Source organism: Tribolium madens, unplaced genomic scaffold (assembly GCF_015345945.1).
Source record: "Tribolium madens isolate multiple individuals breed KSU strain unplaced genomic scaffold, Tmad_KSU_1.1 Scaffold_3;HRSCAF=73;Tcas5.2_LG2, whole genome shotgun sequence".
Lineage (NCBI taxonomy): Eukaryota > Metazoa > Arthropoda > Insecta > Coleoptera > Tenebrionidae > Tribolium > Tribolium madens.
In genome coordinates, this window is record NW_025401006.1 from 10,997,357 (window position 1) to 11,019,623 (window position 22,267).

Below are 22,267 nucleotides of genomic sequence, written 5' to 3' on the forward strand. Positions count from 1 at the left end.
TGAAATATTGGGAAAAATCCATTACAAAATGTACCCCTTTCAGGGAATGTAGCTCTCTTATTAATATTTTTCAATACATGTTCATAGGAAATTTTTATCTTAAAATTGAATATTCTATCACCTGCTTAAATTTGTAAAAATAAAAACGGAACACTCTGTACACTCTAATGCATAATTACAGGCTGTATTAAAAAAACGCCCAAAGCCATAATTTTATTACTTTCAAAAACATAATAATACTTTTTTGCTCAACTAAGTTCACACCCTTATTTTGGAGGAGAGTACTAAAACAATATGATTCTCCTATAAATTACAAAATACAAAACTGAAACTTTTAATTTAATACATTTATTTTAATTAATTAACATTAATGTGAAACGGTAAACAAATCAACTTTCAATATTGGAATCACTGAAATTCACTAAAATTGTTTTCCCGGCGCATCCACCAAATTTGCAATTGACACAAATCGTCGGAAACATCAGCAAATATTTTAACTGCAATTTAATTAAATTATTGCCTAAATTTAAATAATAAAAGTTAGCGTTTTCGAGGATAATTTTAATTTTTCAGAAACAGGTATTAACATTTATGGATGTGGATAGTTTAATAATTTATCATCGCTTTTTGCTAAAAATTAAAATTCAGAACGCTCAAATCAGCAGCAATTAATAACAAATATCAAGCGGCCGACCAACTAATTTATACATATTTTAATAATTGTAAAATCCGGCAACGTTAATAAAAATTAAAATCTGTTTTATTTAATTAAATCTAATAAATTAAAACTGCGCGTTTGGACCTTGAATAATAAAATTTAGTAGGAAAATTAGGAAACGTGGGCTAACTGTTTTTCAATATTGTTTTAATTTTTGAGATGATGATCCTAATTCGCCGGTTAGCTTACAGCCTAATAAAAAAATGTTTAAAAATAAAACTCGGCAATTTCGAGGCTCGAAAGCCGGTCAGTGAGGCAGAAAACGTTGCAATTCAGTAGCGACAAGTAATAAACCGCCTTTACAGCTTTCATCCCTCCTTTATGCTCCGAGAGCCATCAAAATAATTTCGAGTAAGAAAACGCGATTACACGACTCAGAATTAACACAAATACAAACTTAAATAATTGAATATAGGAGGAAAGAGAATTAGCAACTGTGATAAGAGTGTTTGAGTCAGGTATTTAGACTAAAAGCGCACTCGTGTATTTTTCACGCGTGAGATGTGAAGAGTGGAAAACCGCGATAACATAACATCGTGTACATTTCATACTAACACAAGCCAGGGCTCTAATCGTTTACAATTACATTTGCATATGCTCTCTCGAACAGTGCTAATTTTAAAACAGCCGGGTGATTACAATTTTAGCTAATGGCGCCTCCATGAAGGGTGAATTGTCGAGCTTTATTAACGCGACGTTTAACAACAAAGTTTTTGGACAAATTTCACAATCTAGCTGCAAAAACAATAATCGATAATTAATTTAGTCCGTGCTCATTAGGAATTTAAATATTGTATTGTTATACTTGGAGTTAACAAGACAACATCAGCTTCTAATTACTATTACGCAAACATAAATTTTGTTTTAGTTTCAGCTTTCTTAAAGCAAACTCGAAGAAACAATCTGTTTATTAGTTATTGTAGCCACTTCAAAGTTCAAGCAAACAATTTTTTGCACAAAATTCAGTTTAATATTATTATACAAGTAGATAAGAGTAGACAATAATTGAATTGCCTTGACTTGCCTCACTGCTGATAATTTTGATTAGGTACGAATGGAATCACCAAAGGGGTGTTGTGAATTATTGAAACACATGTTAAAGTAAGTTTCTATCAGAAACTGTTAAGTGATTAATTTCAACAAACTTTGTGCTCAAAATGTTATGTAATTACATAGAGCGGTGTATATTGCACTAAACTGAATATACAGGGTGTCCCAGTGAGTTGAAAAAGTCCATTAGTGACGTTTAAATAGTAAAATAAAAAAAATATGTAGGACAATGATAGATATAATATATTCACTGAACTCCCGACATGTCAAAATGACGTTAAGTTAGTTAAACAAAAAGTCACTATGGCTATGTTGGTGACAACTTCACTCAAAGTTTAACAACCTGGTCGCTATCTTTGATTGGAAATGATTTAATTACTATCATTGGCGCATGTGCCGTGTACCATCGAAACTTGACATCAAGTACAGTCAGATGAAATAATAGTCATCTGTGTCGTTTGAGATACACTCAAAAATTTTGGTTTGACATTGTAAACGTCACGGGAGTTTTGTGAATACATAATACTAATCTAGTCTATCGCCTAAAATTATTTTCAACTATAAAGCGTGTCTCAAAAATATGTTACAATATAAACTTGTGTTTTTTTAAATGAAACACCATATGTTTCTTAGCATTGGATGTAGATTTTTATGACAATGTTTTTAAGCTGAACTTTTATTGGGCGGTTTTGCTTAGTTTTAAAAATAAGACGTTTTTTTTTGACGAAAACATGCACTTTTTATAAACTTATTATACAAACACTAAGACATCTAGAAATATTTTTTTTACTACCGCAAAGAAGAAGGTAGAAGCTAAAGGTTGTAACATTTTTTTGGTGTGTTGCATTTGCAAAGATAAAAAAAATTAAGGCGTTTGTTAAAGGTTCAATAACTTAAAAAATTTAAACGAAAGACTCTCTTTATTGTTTACTTTTAGGTGTTTATAATCAATAACTAAAAAAGATTTTTAACGTTAAACATTAAAAGTATTACTATTGTTTCAGTAGCCAAAAAGTGCACAGTTGCACAAGAGTTGGAAGAAATATCAGTTAATAATCACATTTGTGTTAAACTGAATCCATTATTTTTTATTTTTACAATCAAATAATTCAAATTTCAATTTTTATAAGGACTTTTACAATTTCTGGATAAATCAACGAATAAGTGATCCATGGTGGAATTACTATGGTTGCCATATTATCAACAATGCTTAGATGGTGATAGACATTGTTGCTATTGAATGTTAAATATCTTTTCATTTATCAATTCTAGACATTAAAAGTTTATTTTTTTAGATAGACAATTTATCAATCTATTAGATGCAAAAATAAAAAATAGGGTGTTCCACTTAATTTTTTTAAGTTATTTAACCTTTAACTTCTTAATTTATTAATCTTTACAAATGCGAATCACTAAAAAATTAAAAAATTGCTACAACTTTAAATTTTGTACTTTCTTCTTTGCAGAAGTAAGAATAAACTTGTTCGAACTGTCTTAGTTTTTGTGTAATAAATTTTTAAAATGTGCATGTTTTCGTCAAAAAAACCGTCTTATTCCTAAAACTAAGGGAAATCGAAAACAAAATACAAAGAAACATATCATGTTTCATTTAAAAAAAACATAAGTTTGTACTCGTATCGCAACTTATTTTTGGGACATTCTGTATGGTTCAAAATAATTTTAGGTGACGCACTTGATTAGTATCTATCATTGTCCTATACATTTTTTTTATTTTACCATTTAAAGGTCACTAATGTACTTTTTCAACTCGCTGAGACAGCCGGTATATTTTCTCTTGAAATATATTCAAAGTATTAATATTCAAGACCTAAAGTCTGCATTTATGATTTTTATCAAACAAGCTTATGAAATGTCGTCTCCATTTACCTCCGAACAGTAAAACTTATATGCAACTCGGCTGACAGAAGAAATTTCATCTAGCGAATAAATATGAGAGACTTCTAGCAAAGAGATTTGTTTATAAATTTTAAATTTTAATTTCGCCAACTGGTTTCTTCTAAACTTTATCGACCGAAAATTACTCTGAATAATTTAAACTTGTTGAAAAAATAAAATTAATTGCGCGCTTGTGGCCAAAACTTTGAAATTTTTTTCGTACAGTTCTGAGAAAATCTCGTTTCAGAACAGCAAACAACACAATCGATATAATTAAACCGCTGCTTGACTCGGATTACTGGTTTATGTAGACAACAATATTATGAAACTGTAACCGCTTCACTTGTGATAAGAGTAAACGTCTAAGGGACGGGTGTTGTCTTGTTCGCGGAATCCCCGGATTACGTGTATCGAGTTAATTGCTTTAGCAAACGCAAAGTGCAATCACAAGCCCAGACGGTGCTGAACTATATGTTTATTTGAACTGAGTTTTCCTACTAACGTTCTATATTTACGACTGTGGCTCAACAAGCGTTGCAACGCTAACGCATCGTTAATTTGATATGTTAATTGAGTGCGCTTGTTAACCTGCTAATTCTACTAATGCTCTGTTGCCCCTCAATGAACACGACACCACCAAATTCACGCTATTTTTACCTAAGTCCGTGTTGAAAACACCATATTGACAACAGAAACGAAATGAAATGTTTAATGTGCAAAGTTTCATAAAACTTTGAATTTTTCCCCAACAAATCAATAAAATGCACTTTACCACGAATTAATGCACAAAAATATTTTTCTACAGTTATTTCAATTTTCTCTCTTGTTGATAAGACAAATCACGGGATCAAAGTGTGTGAAGCTACATGTTGAGAAATGTTGGTGTAATTTAGTTAAAGTGGAGAAAAAAATGGTGGTTTAGTTGAAGCATTGTATCTTAGAGGAATTTGAATTTCAAATGAAGACGCAAAGAAAGTTGAAATAATATTGTGTATCTCAACAATAACAAAAGATGCAAATTATTAGAGACTGGCAAATGATTGTGTGTAAGAGTACAAAGCATCTCCTTATATTATTTGTACGTAACTGGGGTTCATACTAAATGTTTACTAGCACGTAACAAGATGAAGTTCCTTTGTACGTCCACCATTGTTCACAAACGACAGTAAAAAAGAATGAGCTTTTTCATAGTCCCATCAAATGGCAGGCAGGTTATCACTGATACGAGCTGAAATTTCTGATATACGATCATGTCTCTTTACTTGCTGAATAGGAGAACGGAAACACAAAAATACATATTTCACGTCCACTTTTTTCCTGTCCCTGAAAAAGTAATTTAGATTCCGTAAACATAAGATTTAGTGTAATCTAACCTTTAACAATCTTTTGAGGCTTCAGGTCAAGTTTCTTAATTACGTCTTGAAACCAAATTCTTTATAGACTATCTTTCAAATCCGTTTCAGTTTCGCCTTAATTCTTGCCTCAAATTTGAAATTTTATATATTCTTCTTTTGCGGTTCATTTATTTTTACGTGTGTTATTTGCTCGGTCAATTTTCTTTCCGATATTAAGTTCCAGGCCGAAAAAGACAGCTCCGACAATTCATAAAAATAATAAAATTGATGGGCTTTCATAAGCTGGGCGGTTTGATAGGCGCTGGAGAAGACGGGTTGTGTCACGTCGTTTTTTCACTGTCAAGAAAGTGCAAAAGAGCAGGAGGGAAAGAGGCGATATGACGCCACCTTTGGGAAATAACTTGTAACGTGTCTCGTCAGTATTCACTAGTCTCGACCAAAAGGCAACATCCTTCAATATTCCCTAACTTCAATTTCAATGATTAATACAATATTTCACCACTAAACAACTTGCTTTAGTTGAATTTTAGATTTCTACAGCACGAAAAAAGCAACGAGATTGAATAAAATTGAAATAAAAGAACGTATTCGAGGCCTTTTGTATGATTTTTTGATGAGAATCGTACGCAAATCTTCTCATTCAACCCATTCCCTAAATTTTTAAACGGATAATGCCACAAACTCACTATTTTTCTCTTAGATTCTTTATATACCGCACATTATTCGTCAGTGTCGTTTATCTTGTTTAAAACCATTTAAGTAATATTTAATTCAGTTGCAAATTTAATAACAAAACTTGAAGGAATTCTAATCTATGAGAATAGTTGGTGAAACGTACACCGAGAGTTGATCTTGAGTAATGTTGACAGGCTGAAAAATGGAACGCGCTATACAAAGTTCGGGTTTAGTTCCGTTCAGGTTCGGTTAGTTGTTTTGTAAACAGGATGGTGAGAAATTGTCTTCTTTCAGGTAGATAATTCCGAAGAGTTGCAACCAGAAAATAAGTAGCTAACTTTCGAAAACAAATCGAAGACAATAAAGTGCTTTTTGCTCTAATGAAACGAAAATTTTGGAATCTACTTTGAGTAGAAATTTCCATAAAAGTCACTTTAAAGCTTTATATTAATCTAAAAAGAGAAACAATAAGCAAAGTTGCTGTTTCAGCAACTCGGTAATATTCTAAAGTTGCTTTCTCATTTCCTGTTATTTCTCTACATTATTCCATTTAAAACCAAATACAAATACCTAACCTGCCAGAACACAATTATGCCAAAAGTGAAATACATTTTGCCCTAAATAAAAGGAATAGTTCAAAGTTTTAATACAGCTTTTATAATTTTGTTTAATGAGACTTGCAATTTTGAATTCAACAGGTGGTAATGATATTTTTCTCAAATGAAATTCTGTTTTAAATAAGTTTTATTAAATTTAGCAAAACTTACATATAAGTTATCAAAGTAGAAAATCTAGTTCATTCCAAGCTCCCAATCCCAATCTCTGCATTCTGTGTATAAATTCATCACAGTGTTTTATTCCAACTTTAAGGTTAAATGAAAAACGCTGAAAAGCCACTTTTCGCAAGATTAAACGTCTCCATGTCCAAAATGGATTTTTCCGGTTTTCTTTAGAAGCAAATATGTTGTAAAGTTGTAGGTATTCAAAGGATAAATATTCGCTGAAGCAAAATAATAACAAGAATGCAGGAACTGGAAAGATAACTCGGTCCCCAGAAAAACTACCACTTTAACGAAAAGCGTCTCCAAATGCGATACATTCATCCCGCGCATCATGGAAGCACTTATTTCACATATAGCCCGCCGAATGAAATATGCAAAGAAGATGACGTGCGTAAAATGCAACTCTCACAATACCAACAAATTGCATACAAAATATACCGCACGAAGTTTCTCTAGTTTGTTTGGTTTGATTTTGTTAAGATTAGAAAAATCAAATTGAAAAAGATAAGTCTGAGATGGGAGCAAACAGCCCTTGGCGCTACATGGAAATTATTTTTGGTTGTTTCTAGTCGATAAACAATTTCCAACTAAGCAAAAACTTTACATAAAAAAGACTCAATTTTGGTTTAGTTTACCTTTAAACAGAATGTTTTTTACTAGAAACTTTCTCACCTATAGGACTGTTGTGTTTTTTACAGGTGATTTAAATTGTAGGAATTAATTATGAGAACAATACATTCTAAATATTTGAGAGAGATCTCTCATTGTTGAATAAGGCAAAGACATTTCAAACAATAAGCTCTCGTCTTGCAAAATTGCTTTGTCGTCTCTTAGATGAAAGATGTTTATTGAAATCTGATATATCAGCTATTATAAGAGATAGCAGGTGCGAAAGTGCGTTACTGAAGGGCAGCTTAGTATAGTAATGTCTTTAGTCGAGTGGCTGGAATCAGGTGTAAAGTACCTCCGTTCGAACCATTCACATATTTTAAAATATAATACTAGCTTTCAGCAGAATTCCTAATGTTATTGCTAGCCATTATCCTATTTCTGCACACGCATCTTCCGGCCAGCTTCCGGTCTCATTTTATTACCAAATCACTTTTTTCAGGAGTGAAAGCAAATCGCGTTTTTAGTGCGACACTAAAAATATCGAGTGGAAGGAATCGTGCTCATATCAATAAAATAAATGTCGTGTGTATGAGTAAACAAGTTATCGTTTCGCAGCACGCACAAGAGGATCGTCTAATGATATTCTTTTCACCCACTGATTACTCTCTTATCATTTGTCATAAAAATAAATGGACTATTCTTTTTCACCTCCTTCAGACATTAACGACAACGAAACAAGAGACGCGAATAGAACAAAAATTTGTTCGAGACATTTTTCATCGCTAGTTTCACTTTTATCCCAATAAAGTTGAGTGAAGCGCAAATGTCTTGAGGACAAGTATAAATTAATTAATAAACTCTGATACAAAATTAAACATGTAATGAAGTCTTGCTACTTAATTTCGCATTAAATCCTCGACGAGAAATTTGGTTTAGGTCGTCTGAATTGGAAGCTTAGTACGTCTAGGCTTTCATCTTTCCATCGAGTTATAGCCAAGGGAATTTTGTTTTCACTTGATTTGATTATGCGAAGCTTTCGAGTTTAATAGTTTACGGTGTTCAACAACCGCATAAATATTGTTTCAAATTGCTCGCCACCTCAACACTTACGGCTTGATTAAAAGCATTGCAGCTCGAAAAGCGTTCAATTTGCAATTTATTAAAGTTAAAACTTTTCAAATTCCGATCGGAGGATTGAGATTAGGAGTTCATTTGAAATTCTTAAACAAGCCAAACCTGCAAAACAGATTAAAAGCTCAAAGTTTGGAGTGAACGAAAACTAGTTTTCTAAATGTTTCACTATTTTTACTCTACTTTTATAATCCCAACTTTACCATAATATATTTAGTTTTGCGATGAAAGCTTGATATTTCGGCAAAAGTTTTAATGGAGCGAGACCGCCGAATTTCGAGAAAAGTTGCTTAAGTGAAACGAAATTCTCTTTAATTTATCTAATTTTAAAACAAATTTACACAAAAGTCTCGGAGAAATCGATGACACTGCCTCTTATTTTCACTGTTATGTTTACAATTTATGACTTCGAGTCGCTGAAACGTTATTAAAATCCTTCAGTATTACCCTTTACATATTCATTACCCTCAACCCTTCAAGTTTTAATCCATCCTTATTTGAAAATTGTGTACTTAAAGATCAAATTGTTTAAATTAGCAAAAACCTGAAAAGTGTATTATGAACTTAAATAGCATGCTAGCTAACTCAATGAAAAGTTTACTTTGAGTCTGAAATGTTTTTCTCGTTGTTTGTGCCATTTAAACAATTTTTTCTACGACAAAAAGTAAGATTCTCCCAAAATCAATTTGTGTTTCAGTGTTGAACTTGGTGATTTATCTTTTCTCATTAAAGATAGGGAAACAGAAGGCTGATTTCTGATCGCTAGTTGTAAAAAGTCACATTCTATAAATCATCAGTTGACACAAATGAGGCAAAAAGTATTTGTGTAAGAAAATCTAAACACGCAAATCCTCTTATCCCATTGTCGGGAGTTCATAACTCACATCCAGTACGGTTTCTTGCTGACCTAAAATTGATCAAGCGATGAAGGGTTAATTACAGTCTCGGAAGTTGAAGCGGGAAAGCAGCTCATTCTCTCACCATCCGTTCTCGTCCCTCCTGAGGGGTTTATCAATCCCAGAGCTTTCTTACAGCCACCTTAAGCTGATGTAGCTCATCAACTCCGCCTTATGCCAATCACCGCTTGATGGGGGTTACTTCACACTTGCAAATGGAACAGTCTTATTGAATCTGCCATATGACGGGGAAACTCTAATCACATTATAATTGAACCCTGCTCCAACTACTCCGATTCAAAATTATGGTAATGAATTTTTCAAACTTAAGCAATTTTCTATAAACGAAAATTGGCCCAAAGATAAATGCCTCTCTTTGATTTAAATGTGGGGTTATCAGTAACTGTTGGGAGAGATTTACAAGCTCGGCAAGCTTCACTGGACGATTTACTTCTTGTCTCTCGCTAGCTTTTCATGAGGTCAAGAAAACAAATCCGAAAGATAACGACAAAAATCCACTGCAAATTCCGCCCATTAATTAATAGATTACGCAATTATTTACACTTTTTTGTATCAAATTCTGTATTTATAATTAACAAAATAAAATAATAAAAAGAATAACATCCAATTACACTGAACAAATAATACAATAAAATAAAAGTTAGACAGGCTTCCGGTAAAAATATATTTTCCGAATATAATACCTAAGGATCATTAAGCTCTCATTAATTGATTTTTTCCACATTAAAGTGAAAAACAACAAAGCAAGGAGTGAGCACTAATGATTTCGCCTAGACTTCAGGGCGTTAAGTTTTTCAAGTTACCTAGTTTCGAAAATGTATCGTATTTTTTTAATATAGTATTCTACCAAAAATAGAAAAATGACACTAATTAATGTTACTAAAAACTTTGACGTCAAGATAAAAAGTTTTAACCTTAATAAAAACAACTAAAAACCAATAGATTTTTAAAACTTTTATTGTAATAGTATACATAAAAGTAAATTACACAGAAATTTTATTTTGTTTGTAGCCCGATTTGTAGGTTGTGCTAAAAAATATAATTGTTATTGTTTTCTTTAATTGTTAGATGTTGTATTTTTCAATTATTTGGATGGATGTTTTTTTAAGTTCGGACGTTTTTTCTTTGAATTTTTTTTTACACCAGTTTTGTTTTGGTTCGTTCTTTTTATGAATAAATAGTGTCATTAGTAAGGCTCGGATTATATGCAAAATGCATATTTGTTATTAAGAGGTATATCAACAAAATTGGGAGTTTTCTAAGCATATCTAATGATTTTTGATTAAAATAAGCCAAATAAAAATGCATATTTTGGAAACTTGGAGCATATTTTAGGAAATATTGCATATTTGTGCAAATTTTCTTCAAATCACAAATTTCCGATTAAAAATTTCAGCTCAAGTTAAAAACTGTATAGCTTAAGAAAATGATCCGATTACAAAATATTTTAAAGAGAAAACAACCGGTAATTCGTAAGCCAGACTCAAAAAAATTAGTATCCTGCCGAGTGTTTCCGTTTTAAATTCGTTTTATCAGGTATCAAAACAAGCGTGTTTTTTTAAACCATTTCTTTTCAAAAAATAATAATTAATATAGATTATAGTAATATAAAAAAATTCTTATTTTAAGAACAAAATTTTGCTTTGTTTTTGAGTTTTCGATTTTTGTTGTCAAAATTTAATATAAAGGAGATAGTAGATAGTTGTAATCCTTTAGATCATGACCTTCATCAGAAAAATGTTTTACGTGGTAGGTTGCCATTTAAAAAAATAAATGATGTGATTTGAAAAGTACAGATTCTTAGAAAGGCTTAATTACTAGCTGGCAAAACCAATTTATTTATTCTCTTTCGTTCATCGTGCCCATATTTTACGAATTTTTCGTGCATATAATCCGAGCCTTAGTCATTACTGTCCGAATTTTATAATATTTTGTCATCTCAAATTCTTGGTTTCTATGTATCTCAATGGTATTTATTTTGATTTTTGCAAAATCGTCAGTAAATTAATATTAGGCTTAATTGAGTGCAGAGTACACCTAGTGTGTGGTTGTATATCATAGCAAAAAGGTCGCAACGAGCAGACCGTTAGCGACCCAACACAGATAATATTATTAACTTTTAATGACCATAATAATTCAGTTTCATCGTCGTTAAAGTGTGGAATGATCCAATAATTCATTAGGACTAGGGGTGAGTTCTGGCGTAAAGTCTAATACATATAAACAGTGCCATAAAGGCGAAATATGCTAATTCCATCACAAAAACACGACCATGCAAACATTAAACACAGAAAACTCTTGATTAGAAAACTTTAACAGTTAGCTGTAATCTAAACGGATAGAATGAAAGTCGAGGTATATTTTCTTGTCAGACACATTAGCAGTTTAAATTTTTTTTAAAAGCAAGTAACAGCCCACAAAGGGTCCGACTAAACACCGAATTTGAGTAAAATGTAATACGATTACGCGATTTTGCTCCCAGAATACATATTTAATTAGTTTTATTCCTGTGGGATAACATCAAACTGATACAGTTGATTGCGACTTTCGCAGTGTCGTCACGTAAAGCGTTTAATAAAGGAGGGAAGCATCTGTCGGGTGGGATGATCACAATTCGGGATAGTTTTTGACGAGGACGACAATAAATTATCATCGCTGATAAATTTCCGACGGAATTCGGAAGCATTTTTATCGTGGTTCACTCAGCTTGATTTATTTAAGACGCGGGAAAGAACGGTCGAAAGAATTTAACAGCAATATAACCAAGAATTTCAACCGTCCGAAGTTAACATCAAATAAAGAAGTCTTAATAGTACCTATAAGTTTGCGGGAGAGGTTTGTCGGATGTACGCGCCACTTAATTATTTCTCTCTTGTGCTATTTTTAGGTCGGTGTTGTTTCGGTTTGTGAGTCGATTAAATTACGATTATTTGAAGGAGCGAAGTTTCGACGGAATTCTTCAAAACAAAGTTATCGGTAAGAAATTTGCTAATCCGAGAGACGAGATGAATTTCACAAACCAGTGCTTTTAAATTCCAATCTACAAAGAAGTCGAATTAGCAAACTGTCTATACCACCTTTTTCCTGACATAATTAATATCTTGAAGAGTTCACAACAAGAATTTTTCCGGTACTTAGTTTTAGTGGCAAAGTAAATCGAGAAAATGGATGTTTGACGTATCGATCCTTGGCAAGGACACTCGGTGCATTGCGGTTGATTCAACTGAACTGTCTCTAAGCCCAAATTATTACAGTCTGCATAACTCGTTTCAACACTTGTGAGCTTCCTTTGCATACTATTTTATTAGTTTGAAAAAAAATTGCTTTTAGATCAAAGTAGAACCCATCAACAAATTGAAAGAAATATTCTGGTGTCTTTTACCAGCAAACAGCAAACCGAACAGATGCGTCACGATTTTCAACCGGTAATTTATTCACAAAGTTTTTCGCATCGCCAAGTAGAAATTTTAAATCGAGAAAACTTGAAAATATTCCACATATGTCGATGTTAGAATTGTAGAAATATTAATGTCAAATCAGAATTGCGCATACAAAATTTCAAATAATTTCACGTTTCATGTAACCGAATCAAAGTTATTTCCTCAGCGGGTGCCAACTAAGTTTGCATAAGTCGATAGATAACATTTTAAAAACTAGATTTGGGAAAATTCGAAAGTCGCGCTCCCGGTTTTTTCCAGAAAAGACGTTTTCAGGAAGTTCACAAAGACGTCTCATGTAATTGAAACCGAACTTTTCTACAACTTGGCCTGATTTTTCAATTACGATCGACGTGTTGGCCCATCACTTATATTTTATCAGTGTAGATTCTCAAGATTGAAAAACTCTGAGTCTTTTCATTAAAGGGAAAGTTTTGGGTTTTTATAAAAGTTTCATGCTTTCGGACTGACAACAATACATCGTAAGTCTTACATCATTACAAGTTTATTGTTTCAGAAGCATTAAGCCGGTGTACTCTCAGATCAAACAAAAAAATATTTTTTTTTTGTTCACGGTAGAAATGACAAAGCTCTGTTCTTTTCGACAGCAAAAGAGCACTACAACTGTCAGTTTGAGTCATGTGGTCTTTCCCACACTCAAACATAAACGAAATTTTGCACTCGCATCCATTTTCCTCCATCTGATACTCCAGATGTCGCTTCATTTATTATATCAACAACTATAAACTCTTCGCATTTCTCTTCGTCCAAACAAAAATGTGCTTTTTGACCCAATTACAAATTTGCAAACTCCGATAGGTAAGTGTAAATAAAAAATTTCACGGTTTGCACATCTCATGCATTATGAAAACAGCCAGGTTTCCGGTCGGTGCTTTGCGGGACACCAGGAAACAATAAAGCGCGGCTTGCGGTCTTCTTGTTTACTGCTCCACTAAACTAAGCTTTACATTTGGCATGCCACTTTCAATTTTCACCTCAAATCTACCATTAGGCTCGTCTAAATTTTGCGACATTATTAATGTACAAGTGGAAGAGGTAACAGGAGGTAAATGCGACTATGCTAACGCAGATGTTGCCTCGAGGGTAAATTTGACTAAGCCGGCAGGAAGAGCAATGTGGCCAGATGTATGAGCCTCCTCTAATCTAATCGTTCTGTGCAAAAAAGCAAAAATTAAAATTCAGTTTTTCAACTCTTTCAACTCATCTTTCCGCTTCCGCAAGCCCGCTAACATAATAAAGAAAATAAACATATAAAAATTTGCCCAGAAGTACTTAATACCTACTTTTTGGTTTACTATCACATGTCTTGATAATAATTTTAAACAATTAATCTGAAAGGGTCTAGCCATATATGCATGGGCTAAGTACCCCAGCGTCTATTTTCGTAGATATGTCAACGATATGATCCTCTTGGAATAAAGTAGTCTTAGGAAAAAATTCATATTACCAACCCCTCCAATAACTGAAATAGAGGGGTAGCAATCCTTAAATTAATATTTTTTTCTCAATAACTAATAACGCACACTTGTAGAGAATTTTAAACTTTATTACATATATTTTTCTTTGATTTTTATCTTTATTCTAAAAACCCGAATTTTTTTTTTTTTAATTGGGAGTGACTTTTTTTCAACAACCCCTTGAAAAAGATGAGGATAATTTCCTATTGGTCGGCTTTTAAACCCACAAGGTACAAAAATCATAAGAATGGTGGAACATAGGTAAAAAAAATAAAATCAACTAGTGTCACTATTTTATGTAGAACGTGATTGGCTTCTTATATTACTTGTCTTGATTGATCTCTCAAGAAACATAGGGAAGTTATACAGAAAATATACGATAATGATAATGATAGCAACACTGTTACAGTTGGCCACGTTTATTTTATGCATTTTTTGTTGTTTTATGTAAAATAAAACATGTTACAAGGTTTTACATTACTTGGGAATTTTAAAGGCGAAGGGCTATAGTTAGTCCCTTGTTTTTTAAAGATTCGTCCGCAATATAAAAATCTTAATAACGTTTACTTATTACGTAAGTTACTATACCGAGTGAGTAAAAAGCATGGGACAAAACGTTTTTTACATAAAGTAATAACTTTCCAAAAAAATTATTAGTGCAGTACTATAAAAATGTGATCCTTTTTCAAGAATTTTTTTTTTTAATCCTGGCAATGGAAATGGCAATCTACTATGACAATTTTTTTACATAAAGATTATATACTAAAACTGACCTCTAATAAAACTGATTTTTAACCAGTAGTTTTTTTAATTGAAACTCATTTTTAGATCATAATCTTTAATTTAAAAAAAATGTCTTTAAAGGTCGTCATTTAAAATTTTTTTTTTGTAAAACTAGAAAACTAAGAAAAAAATCGAAAAATGTTATTCCCGAAAAACGATCATATTTGAATAGCACTTTAAACTGCACTAATTATTTTGCAAAAATAATTAAAAATAATGGTTCCGTATTTTTAATTAACTCGGTAAAGTAGTTTACGTAATAAGTAAACTTATTAAGGTTTTTATATTACGAGCCAATCTTTGAAGGGCTATCGCCCTTCGCTTTCAAAAGTCCCAAGTAATGTAAAACCTGATAACGTTACGTACCTTGTAACACATTTTATTTTACCTAAAACTTCAAAAAAAATTAGACTTGGCTAACTGTAGCAGTGTTATTATCGTTATCGTATATTCTCTGTATAACTGTTACTTCCCTATGTTCCACCATTCCTATGATTTTTGTATGTTGTGGGTATAAAAGCTGACCAATATGGAATTATCCTCAATTTTTTCGGTAGGTATCACTAAAGGGGTTGTTAAAAAAAGTCATCCCCAATTTTTGAAAATAAAAATTTTAGTTTTTAGAATAAAGATAATAATCAAAAAAAATATATGTAAAAAAAGTTCAGAATTCTTTACAAGTGTGCGTTGAGTGCATTCGAATAAGCATTCACATTATTAGATTAAACAATTATTACAGACTGAAATCTGGGTCTTTTTGTGTTAGACCGCGTCAATTTAGAAGAAAAAATCGAAGTTTTGCCCTCTATTGTAAAGGGCATCTTCAGGACAAGAAAAAAGCCTTGAAGATGCCCCTTAGAAGAGCGGGCAAAATGTCGATTTTTTCTTCTAAATTGACGCGGTCTAACCCAAAAGGACCCAAATTTCAACCTGACTCTGGCCGAAAAAGCCTACGTTCTTGAATAATAACAGACTATTAATTTGTTTTTGAAAATCTTTTTTTAATTTGATAAAAATATTGAAAGTAGGTACTTATCTAAGGTGGCAACTTGGTTCTTTGGGAACGAGTTTAGCTTTTTCTACTGACGAACAACAAAGGATAATATTATGTTGTTTTTTGGATCTACCAATTATTTTGCGATAAATCTTGCCAACCTACAGTAATGGCAGAGCTATCTGCCGGTTAATTATTTAACCTGCACCAGGTCCGCTTAAACGTATAGTAGTGAGAATGTAACAAGTGTTACATTCACCCTATTTATACACCAGATCGGTGCTTTTCCCGCTTTGTGCATTACGTAGATTGGCCTTTATTTTTCCAGTTCCCGGTTACACAATAAATCTTAAACATCGGTATAAATTTTATGTTTGTTTTTTTAATATGGCCGCCTTATTACAATTCGTTATTTGTTGCATACCAAGCCATGCAGATTTCCAAGAAGATTTATCGGAGGGCCGGGATGAATTTCGCACACCCTTAGTTTAAGGAAAGGTCTTGTTCGGCAGTTCTCGAGGGGTTTGATTAAAAGACCGTACAATAAATTATGTCATAAATAAAGCAACGCCTCCCCTCATCGAATCAGTTAAACTTTGAAAAAAATCTAGTTTATCGTGGAATCCGAAAGTTTGCGTGCCAATTTCTCTTTGTTTCAAGTTGTTTAATGACGAAAAATACTTAAGAGAGTTCTTCTTTTGTTCGAGTTTATTTGTATTATCTGAGTAATTTTTTCGGTAATCGGAACAACCTCAAGATAAGTTGTTGGCAAGCGTCAAACCTGGTCCTTGGAGAGTCATATTCCAGGAAAAAAACGTCTACTCGCTCTTACAATAAAATCCTGTACTTTATCCGCCTCCACTACTGGGAATTACATTCAGATGACTGTTTTTTTACACTTATTTATATTTAACGATTGGTTCGAAATAACTGGGTAATTTTCGGTCACGTAAAGTTTAGTATTAAATTTGACACTTTTGACGAAATCACATAAATGGGAGACAGCTGAAAAGAAAACAATTTCGTTTATCGGTAATGGTAAACCTCCTCACGTTCGAATCTCTCCGCACTTATTAGATTTGGAAGAGGCGTTCCCAGTACACAACCCGTCATTATTACGTCTCTATCTTCTATTTATTTTACAGTTTTCAGCGATTTTACGTGCATAAAATCAATAATTATACACACATAATGGAAAAAAGTATATATTACATTCCTCTCATTGTGAGCTCCTGGACAATAGATACGATAAATCAGAAGAGCCATAATCATCAATCTTACCTCACAATTAAAGTCATTTTTCTTTCAAATGGAAGGTACTGAAAGTTTGCTCTACAATGACAATATAGTTGGAAAACCGCCGCAAAGCTCAACTCAACAATTTGTTTAAATTAAATGAAACAGTATCCTTGAAAAGTTGCGCGCTTATTGCTTAGTTTTTTTTGCTTATTTTTTCCACGCTTTACTAATTTACTCTGTCTCGATTTTAATTATAAAACAAAGTTTATTTTATCGAAGGCCATATTATGGTGGGCCTCGTGACAACCTTCAAAGTGTCAAAGCTTTTAGGATTAAAGGAAAGTGAGTATTGCGGTTCTAGAGCAAACAATGGTAGTTATTTCACATACGACAGAAGTATATTTAAATTAGAATTGGTGGCATTGTTGACTTTAAGCAGCCGCCAACGTTCTCTCTGATGGTGAAATTTGCTATCCTGAAATTACACAGCTGGGGAAAGTCTATTGTTTTCATATAATTGAGTTCTGCAACTCAAAGTTACATCCGAAAGGATCCTATCTGTGATTGTCGAAATAGGTTTTATAATCAGAGTAATTGTTTCTGCCTCACCGAGTGAAAAATAAATATTTTGCCACCACACAAATACCACCAGAAATATTATTCTTCTCGCTTATTTAAGCTTAATATTGAGATTTCGACCAGTTATCATAAGGAAAATTCAAATAACGTTCTCTCGGTTATATATTTACATCGAACGTTTGAGATTTGCTGTTTGATAATACCGTACGTTGTAATAAAATTCAAATTGGTACAATTTCGTACGTTAGATGCAACAGATTTGCTATAAATTGTAATTCCTGGCATTGTACGAGTCGAAAAGTGATAAAATCAATTCGAATCCGTTAAATAATTCCATTAGAGGTGTCGACTTGGACTTGCCAGTTTCAGATAACTTGCCAACTCCGAAACTGCTATAATACAAACCGTGCACGTTTAGCACGAACCTAAAGGAATAAAATCTGCTTAATATTAGCACAGACTTGAATACATGATCAGAAATTGACAAACTTCCACAAAACAAACCCTAATCAAATATATTCGAGAATTTTAGTTACAACTTCAACACTGCTAGCACTTCCTCCTAAATCAGGCGTATGAACTCGATCCTGTGTTACAGCTTTTAAAATCGCATTTTCAATCACTTTTGCGTGTTCCAATTGCCCCAAATGGTGCAACATATCAACAGATGCGTTTAACATAGCGACCGGATTTGCGATATTTTTCTTAGCGATAGCTCGACCACTGTTTCTAGTCCCTGGCTCAAAAACAGCATAGTGGGCCCCGTAGTTTCGTCCAGAGACAAGACCAGGACCTCCAGTAATCCCACAAATAACATTAGCGACAATATTTCCGTACAAATTTGGTGTTAAAAGGACGTCAAACTGTTGCGGCTTACTCACAAGTTGCATACAACAATTATCGATAATTATATCATTATGTTGAATGTCTGGATAATCTTTTGCAACCTTTCTTGCCGTTTGTAGAAATAGTCCGTCGGAAAGTTTCATAATGTTAGCTTTGTGTACAGTTGTGACTTTTTTTCGTCCATTTTTGCGAGCATAGTCGAACGCGTATTTGGCCACTCGTCGTGAGTTCTCCTCTGTAATAATTTTCAAATTTTCAACAACTGTTCCGTCTTTAATGCTGTGTTCAAGCATGCAGTATTCACCTTCAGTGTTTTGGCGAACGACCACAATATCCACATTTTGGTGTTTTGCTTTTACTCCAGGGTAAGACTTGCAACGCATCAAATAGGCGAATAAATCTAACTCGTTTCGGATGGCCACATTGCTTAGTCTAACAGTGGTATCTTCACTTAATGTGTCTACGTTACCTTTAATGGCAACTCCGTTCCGTTTGATTGAAATAATAGCGTATTCTAGATCGGTGTTGTCTTGACGGTTTTCGTCAATAGTGACCGTTTCAAAAAGAACCGGAGCTTTGGCGACTTCAAAAACTTGACGAACAAATTCCATTAGTTCCGGGCCAATGCCACTTCCGGGGATCATTGTGACTGTATGGTTACCCCCATACAGGGCTAAAGGTATTGGAGTTGTTTTCACACATTTTGGAGTTTTGTGTTGGATCTCAAAATCCGAAATCGTTTTTGATCGTGGCACATTTCTCCAATACCAGTGTGTGGGTTTCAACAACTTGAAAGTTTTGTTTAGATTCATTGTCAAATTTTGAAAATTTTGAGTGACAGTAGATATTTGTTTTGGTAAAATTGAGATACATCAGGCAAATTAGTGCTCTAACAATCCGGAAGCCCCTAAAGGGAGAACATAATACTAGAATGATTTAATTTAATGTATACAAAATTTATCTGTATTCTAAATAGGATATTCGTATTCCGTTTTCGCGCCGGTCGATGCACATAAATATCTTCCGGCTAAAACTGGAGTCTAAGATGTAGCAGTCGGTTCAGTGCTGTCTGCTATAAAGCACAGTCCTTCGTGTTCATTACTTTCAGCTGACGCTTAGAGATGTTGATTTTGTGACGGTGGACACTAATACTAGCAAAGTCATCATAATTTCGACAGATTTGCCTTGTTAATATTGCCGCACCAAAGTCTAAAAGCGAAATCCAAAAAGCCGGATTAGGTAATAAAACAATGTCAGCGAATAAAATATTCATACACGGGGTGGAATTATTACAAGGAAGAGCTGTTTATTCAGGACAAAATGGATTTACTTAAAGCTCAACTCAAGTAATTACCAAAAAAATTTTTTCAATCATTTTCCGCACCATATACGCTACAAAAATCGGTTTTGACGACTAGTAGGTTATTTGTAAATACAGATATACCAGATGTTTCACACAAATTTATGAGGCTTGCACGTCATAAACTGCAGTTTTTCAGAAACAATTATCATTTGGTATGAATATGATTCCAGTTTATCTATATTAATCACTAACTAAAAACGTTGTAATTTTTGAGAGGGTGAACAAATTAGAGATTATCCAATTTTTCAAAATTTGTAATCGAGTTCGTATCGAAATATTTATTACTGATTGCGTCTTACAGGTACGAGCCTTGTAAAATTATGTAAAACACCCTGTATAAGAATTGAAAAACCATAAAAATTAATTTATATTCGTTTCCGTAATTTGACAAAAGAAATTAAAATAAATTATTCAATCTACATACATTCATAAAATCTATAAAAATAAAAAAATTGGCAAAAGCAACTCACTCAAAAATTTCTGTGGGGAAGTAAATTATTTACAGAGGACGGTAAACGATAAGGCGTGATGAGTTTTGCTGACTCCATACGAAGATAACAGATTTTTTTATAATTATAAAAATAAGCTTTTTAAATTTGCAGCAAATAAAGATTAAAAAAGTTTTAACGTATTTAAAAATTACAGTAGAACTAGAGCAATGTTCAGTGGTGCAGCAAGTTGGGGGGGAGTTGTTTGCTGCGTCGCTGAACATTCCTTTTAACAAAGTGTAGTGGTAATAAAACTAAAATTGTAATTTAACAACCAAATTAAATATTCGAATTTTGTATACAATTATTTTCGATGTTATCACGACTTCAGAAATTTTTACTTTTTTATTTAGTAAATTACGGCAAAACAGTACCTCACACGTTATATTGTTTTTATGCATACATGTGTAAGATGTTCAGAAAACTCGATTGGCGTCTAACATTTTTGATCGTTTAGAAATTATAGTTGAATTAATATTTTAGATATTCTTGAGTTTTTCAGCAAAACTATTAAATAACGTAGGACAATTATGTTTTTTGTATAATAAAAATTAAATTTGCTTTCCAACCGTACCAAACAAAAAGATCTGGCGTCAATAATTCCGAAGTAATTAGCAATAAAAATCAAAAATAAAAAAATTAAAAATTTCAAAATTAAATCATTTGCACTCTTGGGGGTTCAAGGGACCTAGTAATAAAAAGCAAAAATGCAACAAATATTTTTTTTTAATTTCGTGTAAATTTGCATGAATATATTGAGCTAAAACATTAAGACTATTGGCGGCATAAGGTCTCGCTTTCCGGCAGGTAGATCCGTTATTCGAACCTAGATCAAGTCAGTAATTTTTCATTAATTCAAATTCAAATACAAGTTCAGATTAGCAATAAAAAATGGTGGGCGAATAAGAGCGCAAATTTTCAATATGTGTTAATACTGGCGTAAATAAAAGGATTGCGGGCGAACTTTAAAACATGTATCTACAAAAGTGTTAATAGTGTAATAAGTTACTAGTGTATAAGTAAACAAAAATAAGTTAAAAAAAAGTAAGTTTTTAGTAATAAAAATAAAGGAATAAAACAAAAGCCAAGTTCTCTGTAAGAATGTATTTTGGGTTGCGTTTGAAAATCTGTTAGGATCTTTATTATTAATGTATAATAAAAATTATAGAATTAAATAAAAAGTTTTCATGAATTTGTAATTTTCGTCTAAAGTGTATTTACAATGGTTAATGTTTTAAAGTATACGTAGGTATGACGTGTTTTTTCACGGTGATATGAGTGTATTGTAAACGGTGTTAAATGTCATTCGTGCTATGCACTCATGGTGTTTATAAACCAATGACCATTCATAAAAGTATTCGACAATTTTTGATTACTCGTGGTATTATAACTGATATTTTGCAATTACATTAGACACTGTTATTTTTTAGTTAAAAACGATTTTTTGTTGATTATAAAATAATAAATGAAAGCTGGAACCACAGTCAAAAAACTAAAAAACAAAATGGGCTTCTCCTCGTTTTTCATATCGCATTGTTGTCATTGGCGATGTCTTTATCTTTGGTTTGTAAATTTCAGAAATTGTAACAGTCGTAAAACATTCCATTTTAAACATTTAAAGATGATTTTAATTTATGAATAAAATATCATGGCATTATGATATGATTGGTACTAAAATATTTATTTAAAGCAAGTCAACTGCAATATATTTTCTCCAAAAGCTATTAGAACAAATGAAATTTAACTTTGTTTCATACGAGTACAGTTGGAGACAAAATACTTTGGTCAATGTCACTTGAGTGACACTAAATGGTAAAGCATGCTTTAAAACTCTGTTAACCTTACTTTTAGCTACTGTCAAGTTGTATGTACATACACTTGAGTGCAAAAAAAACGCAAATTGTTTTTTTTTAATAATGTAATT

The 22,267-nt window shown here is 32.6% G+C and overlaps 1 protein-coding gene across 1 annotated transcript; it reads right to left on the minus strand.

The window, feature by feature from the left end:
* Nucleotides 1-18,141: 18,141 nt before the first annotated feature.
* On the minus strand, nt 18,142-19,327 carry LOC123007568 (isocitrate dehydrogenase [NAD] subunit gamma, mitochondrial-like). The gene has a single exon (XM_044402943.1). It carries the CDS (start codon nt 19,302-19,304, stop codon nt 18,156-18,158), a length of 1,149 nt encoding a protein of 382 aa, XP_044258878.1. The 5' UTR covers nt 19,305-19,327; the 3' UTR covers nt 18,142-18,155.
* Nucleotides 19,328-22,267: the final 2,940 nt, after the last annotated feature.